Source organism: Aquarana catesbeiana, linkage group LG11 (assembly GCF_042186555.1).
Source record: "Aquarana catesbeiana isolate 2022-GZ linkage group LG11, ASM4218655v1, whole genome shotgun sequence".
In the NCBI taxonomy this organism is placed as follows: Eukaryota; Metazoa; Chordata; class Amphibia; order Anura; family Ranidae; genus Aquarana; species Aquarana catesbeiana.
Window position 1 is genome coordinate 219,121,188 of NC_133334.1, and position 16,098 is coordinate 219,137,285.

At 40.9% G+C, this 16,098-nt stretch overlaps 1 protein-coding gene across 2 annotated transcripts in view; it reads left to right on the forward strand.

Annotated features, from left to right (window-relative positions):
* BSCL2 (BSCL2 lipid droplet biogenesis associated, seipin) overlaps positions 1 to 16,098 on the forward strand; it is a 77,971-nt gene that overhangs the window by 55,319 nt on the left and 6,554 nt on the right. For both annotated transcript variants that reach the window (XM_073605335.1, XM_073605336.1), the window contains exons 5-8: positions 820 to 954; positions 5,698 to 5,795; positions 9,594 to 9,717; positions 12,150 to 12,219. In XM_073605335.1, coding sequence (XP_073461436.1) covers positions 820 to 954; positions 5,698 to 5,795; positions 9,594 to 9,717; positions 12,150 to 12,219 — 427 coding nt within the window. The remainder of the gene's footprint in view (positions 1 to 819; positions 955 to 5,697; positions 5,796 to 9,593; positions 9,718 to 12,149; positions 12,220 to 16,098) is intronic.

Here is a 16,098-nt window from a genome sequence, read left to right on the forward strand (position 1 = left end):
TTCATTTTTTTCTGAAGGAGCCTGGAGCGCCTTTTTAAATATTTTCATTCTTAAACCCCTGTTTTCTGTTGCATTAATGTCCTTTTTCATTTTGTAATACCCTTTTTATGTTAATTTTTTTTTCTTTTTGCATGGTTTTACCCTTTTCTATTTAACAATAATTTGAAAAGTGGTAATATTTGTTCCTAATACACCAAGCCAGAACTTAAAGAATTCCTGTCTCTTTGAGGAGCGCTACTAGATTGCAAATCTGAATATTCTTGTCTGCTGTGATAGTGGATATTATAGACATATGTCATAACTGCTCTCACTAATATTGTGTACATTAATATTTATGATAAATAACTGGTGTAAGCGCTTTAAGAGGTATAAAGGGTTAACCGCATAGGTAACCAAACCTAGGGACGATCGCTCTGTCAGCTGGCACTTAGATTGTGGTCTCGCGAGCTGGAAAATTTTTGTGCAGGAGGAGACAGAGTGTCGTTGTGCATCACTGACAACGCAGTGTGAGTTTGACTAGCCATTTGTCGCGCGTTGGTGAAGGTGGTCAGGGTCTGACACCGTGTTCATCACAGGTGGGGTCTGCCGGATCCCCCCCACAGCTCCGCTCTCTGCACAGTCTATGTGCAGCACAGTGATGTCACCTCCCAGAGTAATAACTGGTTTCCAAAGGCAATTGGTGCACACAAAGTGGCTGTATATCTTTGTGATGTTTGAGAAATGCAAATGAATGTTTTTGTGCCTAGATTTCAGCTTTAGCTAAAGTGCAAGTCTTGTGTTGAGCCTGGCATATAGTAATCATACTGTGTTTCTTTGCAGGCAATGCTGTACTACAAATCTCCTCTCCTGAGGACACTAGAGACGCTGATCACATTACCATTATTGCTGTCCGGTATGTCAGAACAGAAGCAGTCTATTGAAGTAGAGCTGTACTCTGAGTATCGGGAGGATTCGGTTAGTGTTTTTCTGTGAACGTCAGTCATTGTTTTTCCTCTTCACTGACAATCTTGTGTGTCATCCCTTTTTTTTTTACAGTCTGTGTCAAACGTCTATTTATCACAGTGGATATTTGTCACCACACACACACACACACACACACACACACACACACACACACACACACACACACTAATTTTATAAATGGTGACCGTAACATTGGCGGGACATTTACAAAGACAGATGCAATGATTTGAGACTTTTTCAGACTGCAACGAAAACCGAACGGTGTTCTAGTCCCTCTTCCCACTATCCAAAGCTTAAAATAAATGTATATCTCTCGCCCTCTACACACACACCTGTAAGCAAATGCACACGCAGGGCACGCACGTGTAAACAGCAATTATTCCACAAATATAAGTTATCGCATGAATGTCGGATTGGGAGCAATAATTCTGGGGCCATATTTCATGATTAGCGCTAATTTGATAACTTGTAAAGTCTTGTAAAGCATTGCTTTTGGACAATTATGGGTATCCTAGTTTTTCACTATTACACAGGCGCAACAATTTTTTTTTTTTTTTTTGTGTGTGTACTAAAACTCATTTTGGCATAATTCTTTTGCAGAAAATATGTGCAAGATAAATAGTTGCACAAATATCATGCAACATAAATTGCAACTGCCTTCATTTTATTCTCCGGGGTCCCTGCTTTCACAAAATAATTGTTTTGAGGGTTTCTTCCTGCTTTATTCAGAGCCCCAGTGTTTTGAAAGAAAAAAACACTGGTAAAAAGCAGTGCAAATCCCATGAGCAGTAAGAAAATTAGCGTTTGAATGTTTGATCTGTTTTAGAAAATCAGGTGGCTGCAGAATAAAAATGAGTACATTTTTCAACCCCTTTCTGCCCACACCCCCCCCAGTGTCTTTTTAACTGGGCTTGTACGCCCAAGGGCAGGAAAGTCTGCGTGATCGTGACTGCTATGGCTGTCAAAGTGGTCACATGATCAGGAGCCGGTCCCGCCAGTTTTCAATCACTATTACAGACCGAAAGCTGTTCAGTGAGCACGTTATTTTAAAATGTCCTGTAAATTGGATGCGGTGTAAGCCGCATCTAATTCGCATAGGTGTAAACAGGGGCTCGCAGTCGCAGTCACAATAAAAATCGCTGATCGCTGCCATTACTAGTAAAAAAAAAAAAATGTATTAATAAAAATGCCATAAAACTATCCCCTATTTTGTAAACGCTATAACTTTTGCGCAAACCAATCAATAAACGCTTATTGCAATTTTTTTTTTTTTTTTTACCAAAAATATGTAGAAGAATACGTATCGGCCTAAACTGAGGAAGAATTTTTTTTAATTATTTTTTGGGGATATTTATTATAGCAAAAAGTAAAAAATGCGTTTTTTTTTTTTTTTTTTCAAAATTGTCGCTATTTTTTTGTTTATAGTGCAAAAAAAAAAAACCGCAGAGGTGATCAAATACCACCAAAAGAAAGCTCTATTTGTGGGAAAAAAAGGACATCAATTTTGTTTGGGAGCCACGTCGCACGACTGCGCAATTGTCAGTTAAAGTGACGCAGTGCCGAATCGAAAAAAAAAACGCACTGGTCAGAAAGGGGATAAATTCTTCCGGGGCTGAAGTAGTTAATGGTAGGTTTATTTTAACAGTGAGAGACAGAATAACAAAAAAAAATCTAGAAACGTGTTATAAATTGATTTGCATTTTAATTAGTGAAATAAGGATTTGATCCCCTATCAGCAAGATTTCTGGCTCCCAGGTGTCTTCTATACAGGTAGCGAGCTGAGATTAGAAGCCCTCTCTTAAAGGGAGTGCTCCTAATCTCAGCTTGTTAACTGTATAAAAGACACCTGTCCACAGAATCAATCAGATTCCAATCTCTCCACCATGGCCAAGACCAAAGAGCTGTCAAAGGATGTCAGGGACAAGATTGTAGAGCTACACAAGGCTGGAATGGGCTACAAGACTATCGCCAAGCAGCTTGGTGAAAGGGTGACAACAGTTGGTGCGATTATTTGGAAATCGAAGATTTACAAAATAACTGTCAATCTCCCTCAGTCTGGGGCTCCATGCAAGATCTCACCTTGTGCAGTTTCAATGATCATGAGGACAGTAAGGAGTTAACCCTGAACTACACAGGAGAAACTTGTCAATGATTTTAAGGCAGCTGGCACAATAGTCACCAAGAAAGCAATTGATAACACACTACGCCGCGAAGGACTGAAATCCTGCAGCTCCCGCAGGGTCCCCCTGCTCAAGAAAGTACATGTACAGACCCGTTTTGAAGTTTGCAAATGAACAACTGAATGATTTAGAGGAGAACTGGGTGAAAGTGTTGTGGTCAGATGAGACCAAAATTGAGCTCTTTGGCATCAACTCAACGCACCATGTTTTGGAGGAATGCTGCCAATGACCCCAGGAACACCATCCCCACCTTCAAACATGGAGGTGGAAACATTATGCTTTGGGGGAATTTTCTGCTAAGGGGACGGGACAACTTCACCGCATTAAAGAGACGATGGACAGGGCCATGTTCCATCAAATCTTGGGCAAGAACCTCCTTCCCTCAGCCAGGGCATTGAAATGGGTCGTGGATGGGTATTCCAGCATGACAATGACCCCAAACACATGGCCAAAGCAAGAAAGGAGTGGCTCAAGAAGAAGCACCTTAAGGTGCTAGAGTGGCTTAGCCAGTCTCCAGGCCTTAATCCCATAGAAAATATGTGGAGGGAACTTGGAAAGGATCCGCAAAGAGGTGTAGGACAAAATGCCTCCTGAGATGTGTGCAAACCTGGTGGCCAACTACAAGAAATCTGACCTCCTGTGATCGTCAACAAGGGTTTTGCCACCAAGTACTAAGTCTTGTTTTGTGAAGGGGTTATTAATTATTAATTATTTCACTCATTAAAATGCAAATTAATTTATAACTTTTTCTGAAATGTGTTCTGAATTTTTTTTATTCTGTCTCTCGCACTGTTAAAATAAACCTACCAAAAATATAGACTGATCATTTCTTTGTCAGTGGGCAAATGTACAAAATCAGTAGGGGATCAAATTTATTTTTCCCTCACTGTAAGGCCCAAACTTTTTTTTTTTTTTTTTTTCTAGTTTTGCATAGAATGGGGAATGGTTAAGAAAGCCCTATTGGTTCTTCTTTGCTGTCTGTATCTTGTTGGGGAGAATTACCTTTACTTCTTGCCCCACAGACACAACCAAAAGAGGGAATCTCTCCAAAATAATGGACAGCCCCACTTAGGCATCAGAAGAGGTGTCCCCATTGGACTATTTACCTTCCATTCCCTGTTCCAGTTACAACTCCATTTTGGATTCTCTGTCAATTTCATTCCTGGATCTGATACTCATTGAGAGGGACAAATCTCTCCCTATTGGGGATACAGACAACAAAAACCCAACTAAGGGTCTAACCATTCCTTACTCTAGACAAAACTAGAAAAGAATACTTTTGACTAGAGTAACAGAATATATAAAGTGTAATATCTGTTCTTATCAGTTGCCAAGTGGAGGCGCTGTGCTACTATCCCGACCAGTGTGGAGGTTGGGGTGGGGGCTATGCAAATCCACTGGTATAATGGTAACCTAGAAGGTTAGTATTGTCAGAAACCGAAACCGGGGTGCCCCAACGCCATGGGAGGCCGGGAGTAGGTTCTCCCCGAGAAAGCCGGAAGGGTACCCCTAGTAGGTATGGGGCTGCACTGGGTGGCCGAAGGCCAGGTCCTGAAAAAAGCCTGTGGTGTATGTGCCCCCTGGAGTGGCAGTCCAGGGGTGCCATAATCTCACTGTGAGTGAGGGTCACTTTGAGTTATAGCACCTAGGTCACTGCACCATCACACGTTTTTCACACCTGCCTCTTGGGCTGGGCCTTTTGGCTAGGACCAGAGGAAGTTTTATTCCTGACCGTAAGGCCAGCCATTGTATCTCACAATGGCACTTCATGCACTTCCACTTCCCCTTTTCCCACCTTTTTAATGTTTGTCGTGTTTTGTCACGCTTTGTCTTTTTGTGTCTTTTTTTTTTTTTTTTTTTTTTTTTGGGTTGATGGGTGTTGTACACGTTTTGATTAGTAGGGTGTAGGTCCTCGGGCCTGCCCTGAATGTCTTGGGAGTGGGTGGACATGGCCTTCTGGCTTGGTTTGCCCCCTTTTGTGGGTTCTCCCCTCGGGGGAGCCCCACCTAGTACTTGGGTGGGTCTGTTTTGGTAGACCTCTTAGCGAACTAAGTCTGTCTGGTTTCGGCCAGATTGATCATGTTAAGTACCCCAGTCCCCATCTGGAGCCTAACGCCCGGGGATCAGGAGGAGGAGGACTGTGTGTACACCCTGTGCACGTTTTCTGTTTCACTTTTTTGGTGTGCACTTTTTTTTTGCACCGGATGGAGTTCAAGTGTGTTCACACACCACGGGCTTTAAATTAAAAAAAAAAAAAAAAAAAAAAACATACTATATAAAGCTACACTTTAAATATTGTTGATGCTGAAATTTCCCCACCTGTTGGCAGTCATCTTGTTTGCAAGACACAGTTATCACATTAGCATTGCATTGAATTCTGTCAGCAAACCGTTATTAGCAGAGCAAATTACTTTCCTATGTAGCTCTAGTCTAAATGCTCATGAGAACACACTGTTCTCAGTAACTGTCTTTGTAAATAACCCCCTCACCAACTACCATGTTATTTGTTCAACGCTCTTTGCTTCCTCCCTTTTACTCTGACTTTCTTCTGCAGTATGTCCCAACCACAGGGGCAGTGATACAAATACAGAGTGTCCGCTTACAGATATACAGTGCAGAGCTCCGTGTCCATGCGCACTTTACTGGACTCAGGTGAGACTTAGTATAGTTCAGCAAACTGGCTATATTCGAGATGTGGTTCAAAAGGCTATTCCTCCTAGATGTGATGTATTGGAACCTGGAGGAATAAGTCCACCTAGCTTCTTATATCTTTTTTTTAAATATCAGTAAAGAGATTTCTTTTCCATAGCTCCTGACTCTATTCACAGCCAACTCAAAATGTGGAGAATTCCTAATCCCCTTCTCTCTCCCCCTTTTTTTTTTTTTTAATTTTTAAAAAAAAAAATTATTTTTTTTATCCTGGCGTGTTGGCTTGTAAATTTTGAGGTTATGATAGGAAACATTTAAAAATCGGACAGAGAATGGAACTCCCTCATAATGATAATAGCAGGTATGCAGATGTGGGAACAGACCAATGGTGTCTCTGTGAGATGCAGGAAGTCTGAGGCTCGGTTCACATATATGCAAATTGGATGCGTTTTTAACTGCATCCATCCTGTGAATTGGACCAGCTTTCAATGGAGCTGGTGCACACATGTCAGGAGACCACGGTGCGGTTTTAAAGAGTCCTGTGCAATTCTGGGTCCGGTTCAGGTGTGATTTCAGGTAAAAATTTGCACCTGAACCAGTGAACAGAACCTCACTGGACTACCGCACTGAAACCGTGGCTGTGTATGTGTAAACCCAGCCTCTTTTTTTGCTGTGATTTCAGGGAATGCATGTGTAAACTTGAGGTCTATGGACCTCAACTCACTTGAAGGTCGGACCAAAGTAGTACAGGGACTACTTTTGAAGTTGATGCGACTTGAAGTCGCACAGCTATGAATGGTATTCATTGGAAATCATGGGGTACGACTTGTCATGCCACTTTGCAGTCCCAAGTCGCAGGACAAGTGTGCACTTTTTTTTTTCCTCATGAGATACTGTGCACAGGTGTGTGTGTGTGTGTGTGTGTGTTTTTAGTCATTTTATTTTTTAATTCGTACCGGGGACAGTACTTGAATGAAAAGTGTGCCGCATGTACTGGTGGCTGATGTTTCCTAAAATCTTCAGTCCCCTGGATACCTTTGGTGCTGTGGGGGTAGATATGATGGACTGCACTTGTCACAGGCACTCCTCAAAAGTGCCAATTAGGTCTGCCCTTTCTTGCCCCCCTTCTCCACTCATAGAAGCCATACTATTGGTTTCCGCAATAAAAAGCACTCTATAAATGGAGAAAGCGGACCTTTCATTAATCCGTCCATCTTCCAATCATAGAGCACTTCTTATTGCTTGACCCAATAGTACAGGCTCTATGAATGGAGCACAAGGACAAATAGGGTGGCTGCTCATAATTACTTATTAACCCTGTAGCACCAGAAGGTCACAGCTGGGGGGAGGGAATAATTTTAAGGTGGGAGGGGACTGAAGATTTCAAAGGGCACAGCACCCCCTAGCACTGGCTGAAAAAAAAGTGCCGCTCCTTTTCCGGAGAAACTGAAGAGTTTCTACATAGTTCGTTTGGGCCTCACTAACCTGAGAGGCCGCTGGATGTGCGGTATAAACTGTATGTAGCTGAGGCTACATACAGCACTGTGTATCGGGTTCGAGATGAGACCTTTCTGTCTCATACCTGGAACACAGTAGAGTCTGTCTGAACGGCACTCGGCCATCCAGTGAATGAATGAATACAAAGCTTCCTCTGATTGGCTGGATCAAAGGTTGTGACATCATCAGCCCACCTCTCTGACTCTACTGTGTTCCAGGTATGAGACCAGAAGTCTGGGCGTGAATCTGGAATACAGTGCTGTATGTAGCCTCAGCTACATACAGTTTATACCACACATCCAGCTGCCTTACATGTTGGTGAAGGGCATAGTTTGTTTGGGCCAGCTTTGCCCAAACAAACTATGTAAAGTGCATCAGAAGCTGGAGTTCAGGTTTAAAAAAAAATAATAATAATAATTTAAACTTTAGCTCTAAATCTTTGGCATCTTTAAAGAAAATTGAAATGAGTTTTTCTGGACTGGTCCTGTAATGCTTGATAGATATTGAATCTATACCTGACTGTATGCTCTGGGCTCATTTTTATTTTTTTTTTTCCTTCTTTTTTAGACTTTTTTTTTCAGGAATGTGGCCAAAGTGTACAATTGACACAGACATTATGACCTGAAGATAATGATTTATTCTGTTTCAACCTATAAAACAGAATTTCTTGGTATAAAATAATTGCTCAAGGCCTTTTAAAGTCCTTTTTTTTTTTTATTATTTTTTTTTATATACAATGATTTATTCCTGCATAGATACATTTCCTATTTACAGTAATGTCAGTAAATAGCATAAAATTATATTAAAAAAAGTTACATCTGAGATATTACTAATATTACTATAGTGTTTGCTTGCATATTTCTATTTTGTTAAGAATGCTACTTTAACCAAAGAAAATTGTAAAATTATGGATATTGAAGGTGTATTTTCAGGCTTGTCAAATAAATGAGATCAAAGGGCACTAATAATATGCAAAGTAACTTGTCCCAACCAATCAGATTTCAGTTTGCAGAAATCAGATCAATGAAAGCTAGATCTGGGTTTTACTGCAGGTTTTCAGGCAATGTTTACATTACTGCAGTGTTTTCCAAACCTGCCTCACCAACAGATCCCGTTTTGTTACAGTCTGCATTTATAATAGCTATAATACATTGATGAGACACAAATTACACCTTCTGTTCATATTGTTACCTTAAGAACATGGACTGTTGGTGGGACATGAGAATAGGTTTGGGAAACACTGCCTTACACCAAAAACCTGTTTATGTACTTTATGTGCATATTCTGTCTGCTAGTCAAATGCAGTCCATTATGCTTTTACGTCTTTGACTTGTTCATCATAAACGTACAGCTGTGTTTTTGTTTCTGCATACTTGCATTTATTACTTTTCTTCATTCATTCAATGTATTATCACTGTGAAACTCTCCTCATCATAGAGCACAACTTAGTAGTGTTATGCCCCGTACACACGGTCGGACATTGATCGGACATTCCGACAACAAAATCCTAGGATTTTTTCCGACGGATGTTGGCTCAAACTTGTCTTGCATACACATGGTCACACAAAGTTGTCGGAAAATCCGATCGTTCTAAACGCGCTGACGTAAAACACGTACGTCGGGACTATAAACGGGGCAGTGGCCAATCTCTTTATTTATTCTGAGCATGCATGGCACTTTGTCCGTCGGATTTGTGTACACACGATCGGAATTTCCGACAACGGATTTTGTTGTCGGAAAATTTTATATCCTGCTCTCAAACTTTGTGTGTCGGAAAATCCGATGGAAAATGTGTGATGGAGCCTACACACGGTCGGAATTTCCGACAACAAGGTCCTATCACACATTTTCCGTCGGAAAATCCGACCGTGTGTACGGGGCATTACTGTCCAGTTTAGATATTTTGTGCATGTCTGAAGCTGCCATACTAAAAGAACTGCAAAAGCTGTAGACATTCAAAAATTGGCATCAAACAAAAAGGTGAAAGAGTCCAAGAGACTTTTAATTGTTTGCATAATGCATCTCCCATATATGGTGTATACCTGTCTGCTCAGACTTATTAAAAGGTTAAATAATTAAAATAAGTCCACATTTTGATTTCACACTGTGTGTGTGTTTTTTTTTTTTTTACATTTTACGGATACTTCAAGATAACGTATTGGATTAGCCTCTTTTTTTTGGAAGGCTTAAGGGCAGTAGTTTGAAAAAAAAAAAATACAAAAAATGTAACACTAATGAATTTCAATTTTTTTTTGTTTTTTGTTTGATGTTCACCATATTATGACATTCAGTATTTTGTTACAGGTACCTGTTGTATAATTTCCCGGTCATGTCTGCTGTGATTGGCATTTCCAGCAACTTCATCTTTATGAGCGTCTTGGTTTTGCTCAGCTATCTCCAGTGGGGTTTTAGGAGATCTCGTGTGAGGGTGAGTGGTGGTACTCGGCTGGTAGAAGGAGATGTATAATCAGTGTTCCTCAGGATTCATACAGAGTAATCACAGCTGTCAAATCTGAAAATGGAGCCACATGATTTGTACACAATCTTGCGGTTCTAAATACAGATCTCATCAAAAACTTTTATGGGCTTGTTTAGCTGTGCAAAGGCCTGTGTCAGCAGGCTTTGGGCTTGTCAGTGATGTAGCTTGCTTTGAGGTGCATTGAAATCAGACTCCTCTGATTATCATTAGCCTCGGTTCACACCAGAGGCGGCACGACTTGCAGGTCGCCTCACCGAGGCGACCTGCACACGACTGCCGGGGCGACTTGCAAAACGACTTCTGTATAGAAGTCTATGCAAGTCGCCCCAAGTCGCCCCCAAAGTCGTACAGGAACCTTTTTCTAAGTCGGAGCGACTTGCGTCGCTCCCCTTAGAACGGTTACATTGTACTGAACGGGACGCTACTTGTCAGGCGACCTAGGTCGCCTGACAAGTCGTCCCAGTGTGAACCGAGGCTTCCTTACAGGTGCATTCAACATCCCTCTAAGCTGAGTCCAACTGCTTCAAGATACTTTTGCATTCCCATTGACTTGTATTGAATGGGGTAAAAGCAGCTCTAAAGAGATCAAAAGCCCATTTGTACAGGTTGTTATGATGTTTGATCAGTGGAATCCTTATATAATACACTTCATCCAGATTAGATATATCTGCATCACCAGCATCTTCAGACATCAGATCATTCTGTTTATACACTGAGCATTGTAATAATCCCTGTCAAATATTGGCCCCGCCCAGTGCCAAAGTAGGCTCCTCTAATAAAGGTCATCATGTCATTTACTTTAAGAGCCGGTTCACACTGAGGCAGCACGACTTGCAGCGCGACTGCCTCAGGCGACCTGCACACAACAGCGGCGACTTGCAAAATGACTTCTATATAGAAGTCAATGCAAGTCGCCCCCAAAGTAGTACAGGAACCTTTTTCTAAGTCGGAGCGACTTGTGTCGCTTTTATTAGAACGGTTACATTGTACAGAACGGGATGCGACTTGTCAGGCGGCTAAGTCGCCTGACAAGTCGTCCCAGTGTGAACCGGCTCTTAGGGTTTGGCTTTTATTCCACTAATAGAGCCCAGGTTTCCTTTAATTCAGGCCAGTCAGTGGGGCGGTCAGTCTGCATCTGTCTGCGTTCATCATTGTGTATCCTTCTTGCAGTGTGATCTGTTCATCAGTCTCTGTCTAGCAATGTCTGCCAATCTGTGAGTGTTTTAGTGTATTATAGGGTAACATACCTCTGCACTGAATTATGGATGTTTGAATAACCTTGGGGTTCTTTAAACTTCATATACTGTCTAGACTTGTAGTCTTTGTTCACTTATGAGAATTATTCTTAGCTGAATCTTAATATTCATTATCATTTGTATCATCAGGTACATTATCCCATACAAAAGCAGCCACATAGGCAATTAGGGACTTGCACTGGATTTCTGCAGCAAGAATCTGAAGGATTCTTATAGCTAGGATCATAAGTGTATGCAAACAATTGCAGTCAGGTAGCCCGTACAAAGCAATGACAGGCTGACAGGAGCCGCAGCTATTTGCATGTATCCACACATCGGGGGGGTTATCTGCAGTTGGGGACATATGTCTGACCCTGGATGCAATCTTTCTGTGTCCAGTGTCAGACAATTGTCCCTAAAAAAAAAGGTAGTGGATGTGTGGATACATACAAACTGCCCATACTCCTTTCAGCTTGTCATTGCCTTTGCACAGTATTCCCAGCTGAACTGCAGCTGCAGGAATACACTATATGTCTCTAAATGCACATGTAAATACAACTTTGGGCTTCATTTACACTGGCACTCCTGAGTTTTAGCTTTTTTAAACAACAAAGAAGTTATTTGGGAAGTATAAACAGCCAGACCTTGGTCCCCAAATGGAAAGGGCCATGAATGCCAGTACCATTGTGTAAAACGTCCAGCACCATCCAGCTGTAGTCTGCCATATACTTTGACAGACTTCCCTCAGTGGGGCTGAACGCTGTACCAGTCTCTCCTGGCCGCCCTGTTTAGATGCATTTAGCCACGTTTACATGTGTTTAGCTGCATTTAGAGTTTCTAATTATTTCCCAGGCGCACAGAATTCTGTTGTCTCTAAATGCAGCTAAACTAACTGCACCTAAACGCACAGTGTGAGTGGCACCAGTAAAAGAATCTTTACATGCCTTTAGATATGTCTTCTGAATGCATATAAACACAGGTTTGACTGTCAATGAGGCTTTAGGGGTATGTTAATGTTATTACCGTGGAATCTTACTTTTTATTTATTTTTTTTCCCCCCTATTGATTCCAATCAGAAAATGTGTGAAATTATAAATAGATGCCTTAGAAACTGACATTTTATTGGTGCTTTAACTTTTTCTACAGGCTGACCCAGAGCAAAGCAGCACTGAAACGGGCACAACGGAGATTCAAGGACGAAGATCCCTTGAGACAGGTAAGGTATTTAGGTATGCTGGAGCTGCATTGTTCTGTTACAGAAATCGGTGGCATTTGAATGCATTGGTTTAAAATGCCATAAATATTTTAAGGAAAAAAAAAAAAATACAAAACTGCTAAATCTTTACCATGCGAAGATATGTTCCTTTTAATACAGATTATAAAATATTATTGGCGATGTCCATGTGACTTCTTTGTTTCTTGCTTCAGCAGTTTCCTTAAGTCAGATATAGTTGTTTTAGAATAGTAAAAGGCATAAGCTAATACTCCCTCACTGTACATGTCTCCTATGGAATACTCCAATGCTGAGTTATGTGATTCATCATCTGAAAACCCTAAGCTTAAAATGGGAAAGATGGATGTAAAATTTGCCACGTATTAAATGGTTGAATGGTATAGAGCAGTGGTCATCAACCCTGTCCTCAGGGCCCACTAACAGGCCAGGTTTTATGTATTAGGCCCCTTTCACACATGCGGACCGTATGTCCGTATTTCATCCATCCGTTTTCGGATGAAATACGGACATACATGCATCCCTATGGGATAGCGGGTGTCAGCGGATGTACATCCGCTGACACCCGATGTTGTCCGGCTCCGCTCTCGTCCGATTCTGCGGACGGAAGAAAATCCTATTTTTCTATCCGTCTGCAGAGCGGATCGGATGAACACGGACAGACGGTCCGTGTTCCTCCGATCCCCCATAGGGGAGAGCGGAGATCTGACAGGGCGGTCCCTGCACAGTGTGCGGGTCCCGCCCTGTCATCTGCCGGCTCAGCTGGGGAAAGCGGAGCGATCCCCGCTGAGCAGCGGATAAACACGGGGCGGATCAACACGGATCCGTCCCGTGTGAAAGGGGCCTTACCTTGGGGAGATGCAGACTAGAATACTGCAATCACTGAGCAGCAAATTATATCACCTGTGATGTATTTCAGTTATCTTGCAAACCTGGCCTGTTAGTGGGCCCTGAGGACAGGGTTGATGACCACTGGTATAGAGTACATGTTTAGCCATTATCAGCAAAGGAGAATCGGTCTTGCAAACGGACACCAGGCCACTGAATAGGTTTTATAAATGCAGCAAATATAACACGTCTGCAGTGGCATAATATCAGTGGTCCAGTCATTCCCTGTTTTGTAATTGGGCCCCTATATGTATATACTTTTTTTAACCAGTTAAATACCTTGGGTATATGAGACCTATTTAAGAAGAAAAAAATTCTTCCAGAATCCTTGGCAATGGCTCATGCACCCAGGACTTTCTGCATGGGGCCTGCTCTGCCAGTGTAAAACAAGGTTATTGTCAATGAATATTTGGGCAAATTACAGAATTAAAAAGGGTGTTTTTTATTTATTTATTTTTTTATATAAAATATATAGCGCATGAACCAATATTTGCAAGACATTACGGACATTACGGCCAAAAGATGGTCTTGCTTATACAACTTTGGCATCAGTGGATAAATAGAAAAATTATTACCGAATTAAAAGGCCTATACCAGAAATGCAACAATTGTTTTCTGGTACATGAAGGGTGCACAGGGGCAGGAGCATACATGGCTTGATATGAGGCTCAATTACAGGCAGTCCCCGAGTTACGAATGACTCAAATGCCGGCCACTTGTGCTCCACGCTGGTCCTGGATACCCCTGGACACATCCCGTACTGCATGGCCAGAAGAGCCCCAGATAACATAACAAGCACCCGGAACATCCCACATCCATGCACAGGCGGACGTTACACTTAGAATGCAGTATTGCAACTTACGAACAACTTCAACTTACGAACAAACCTACAGTCCCTATTGTGTTTGTAACTCGGGGACTTCCTGTACTGTCAGTGTAATATGTTATATGGTCCCTAGGTGGCAGGATCATACTCTTTAAGTGTCACCAGTTTTAGTACACTACTGGCTTCTTTTAGTGTATATATAAAGAAATGTTTTTAATGTTTTTTGGATAGTATAGACACTTTGCCAATTGTTTATTGCTCTGTGTCCCTGCTCTATTACGATTCAATCCTCTTTTTTTTTATTGTATAATCTGTTTTCGTTTTTTTTTTTTTTTTTTTTTTATGTTCGAAATAACAATAGAAAAAAATTACAGAAAGCCAGGTTAAGTAGATTATTCCAATAAGCAATTGTATGCAACCATGCATCTCATGTACATATAGCCAAATATGATACAGCATTGGTGTTATAATCATCTTAACAGAGAACAACATCCATTTACAAGGGGACGTCATCCCTCTATTTGTCTTGGTGACCACTGTCATCAAGATAGTAACTAAATGGAAATCTTAACATTCTGAATTATTATTATTATTATTATTATTATTAGGAAAATGATCCAATAGGGAAACATCTCTTCTGTGATGATACTCTAAAATTGGAATTTTCACTTTCAAGGGATTTCCGTTTGTGTCTCCAAAACAGGAAGTGAAAGGAAATCTACCCAGCTGGACACAGCAAAATATATTTTGAGTGGAGATTTAATCCTTCCCTACTCAATGAAAAAATACATTTTATTTTTACGTTTAGCACTTTACGCAACATTCCAGGCCAAACAAAGGCTTTTCTAGAATCGGTCTCGAATGACAGGCTGTTTATTATTAATAATAATAGTAATAGTAATATTATTATTTAATAGCTATACATACAACATATCAACACATTATCTCAGCTGCAAAGGCTACTAATGTGTAAAAGATCTAAACTCCTAAACAAGATGGCTAGAGTAATTGATTGTATGTGCCTGCCCTGCTTTATGGTTGAGGAAAGTGGAAAAATTGTGTAAAAATATAAAGTGACAAGTGATGGCTCCAAGAATTTGTGAATAAAAAAAATTAAATCGCTCCAATTTGTGAATAAATGTATAAGGAAAGGTGTGACGCTATCTCATAATAAACCTTCATCCATTAATAGTGTGTCAAATTCACATCAAACAGCAGCAAAAAAAAAAAAAAAATCATGAACAAAAGACCAAATAAAATTCTTCAATAATAAATTTTCACATAAGTTCAATCAGCGTGATTCAGAGCAGATATAAACTTTCAAGTAGTGCTCCACCATAAATTATGCATAACAAATGCACACTCACCAGATCCTTATATCAAAAAAGCCTAATATATGTAGAGTCTCTCTCAATCAGCAGTATAGATGAAAACAATTCCTTTAGCTTTAGTAGAAATCAGGTAATGTAGCTCGGGAGAAAAGATATGCAATCGTAGCACAAACATGTTTGATACCAAGGGGAACAAGCAAATATATAGCACATGTTAATGTAAGTGCGCATCTCTCTAAGTTAGCACCGCAATGTATAGCTTGAGGTAGATACGCCCACTGTTCAACCAGCCACAGCGTGCCTTTCAAAACAGCAGGATAAGACACCAGCAGATATGGATATGACGTCAGTGAAGAGCGGACATGCAGCCTCTATGCATTTTGTGTTACACATGTCATCAGGAAGCTGACGTATGATCTAAACTCCTAAACCAGATGGCTAGAGTAATTTGTTGCATGTGCCTGCCCTGCTTTATGGTTGAGGAAAAATAGCACTGGGTCCAGAGGGTTCTCTCACTGGTATTATCTTAAAGTATTGATGTTGATGTAAATGATCTGGTTCCCGGGAAGGCAGCTTCTACACTCCAGAGGATCGTCAGTCTCCTTGGCTTGTACTGTAATGTAACAAAATATAAAACTGAAGCATACACCGGTGCTAAGAGTTCTAGATACAACTTTATTCCTATAAGTCGGGGAAAAGCTGAACAGTAACCGGTGCATTTCGGGGTATCTGCTTTACGATCACTTCTTACCATTAACATCTTCAACATTCTGAGGTTAAATAACCGCACAAGTCTTGTTTTTTTTTTTTTTTTTTATT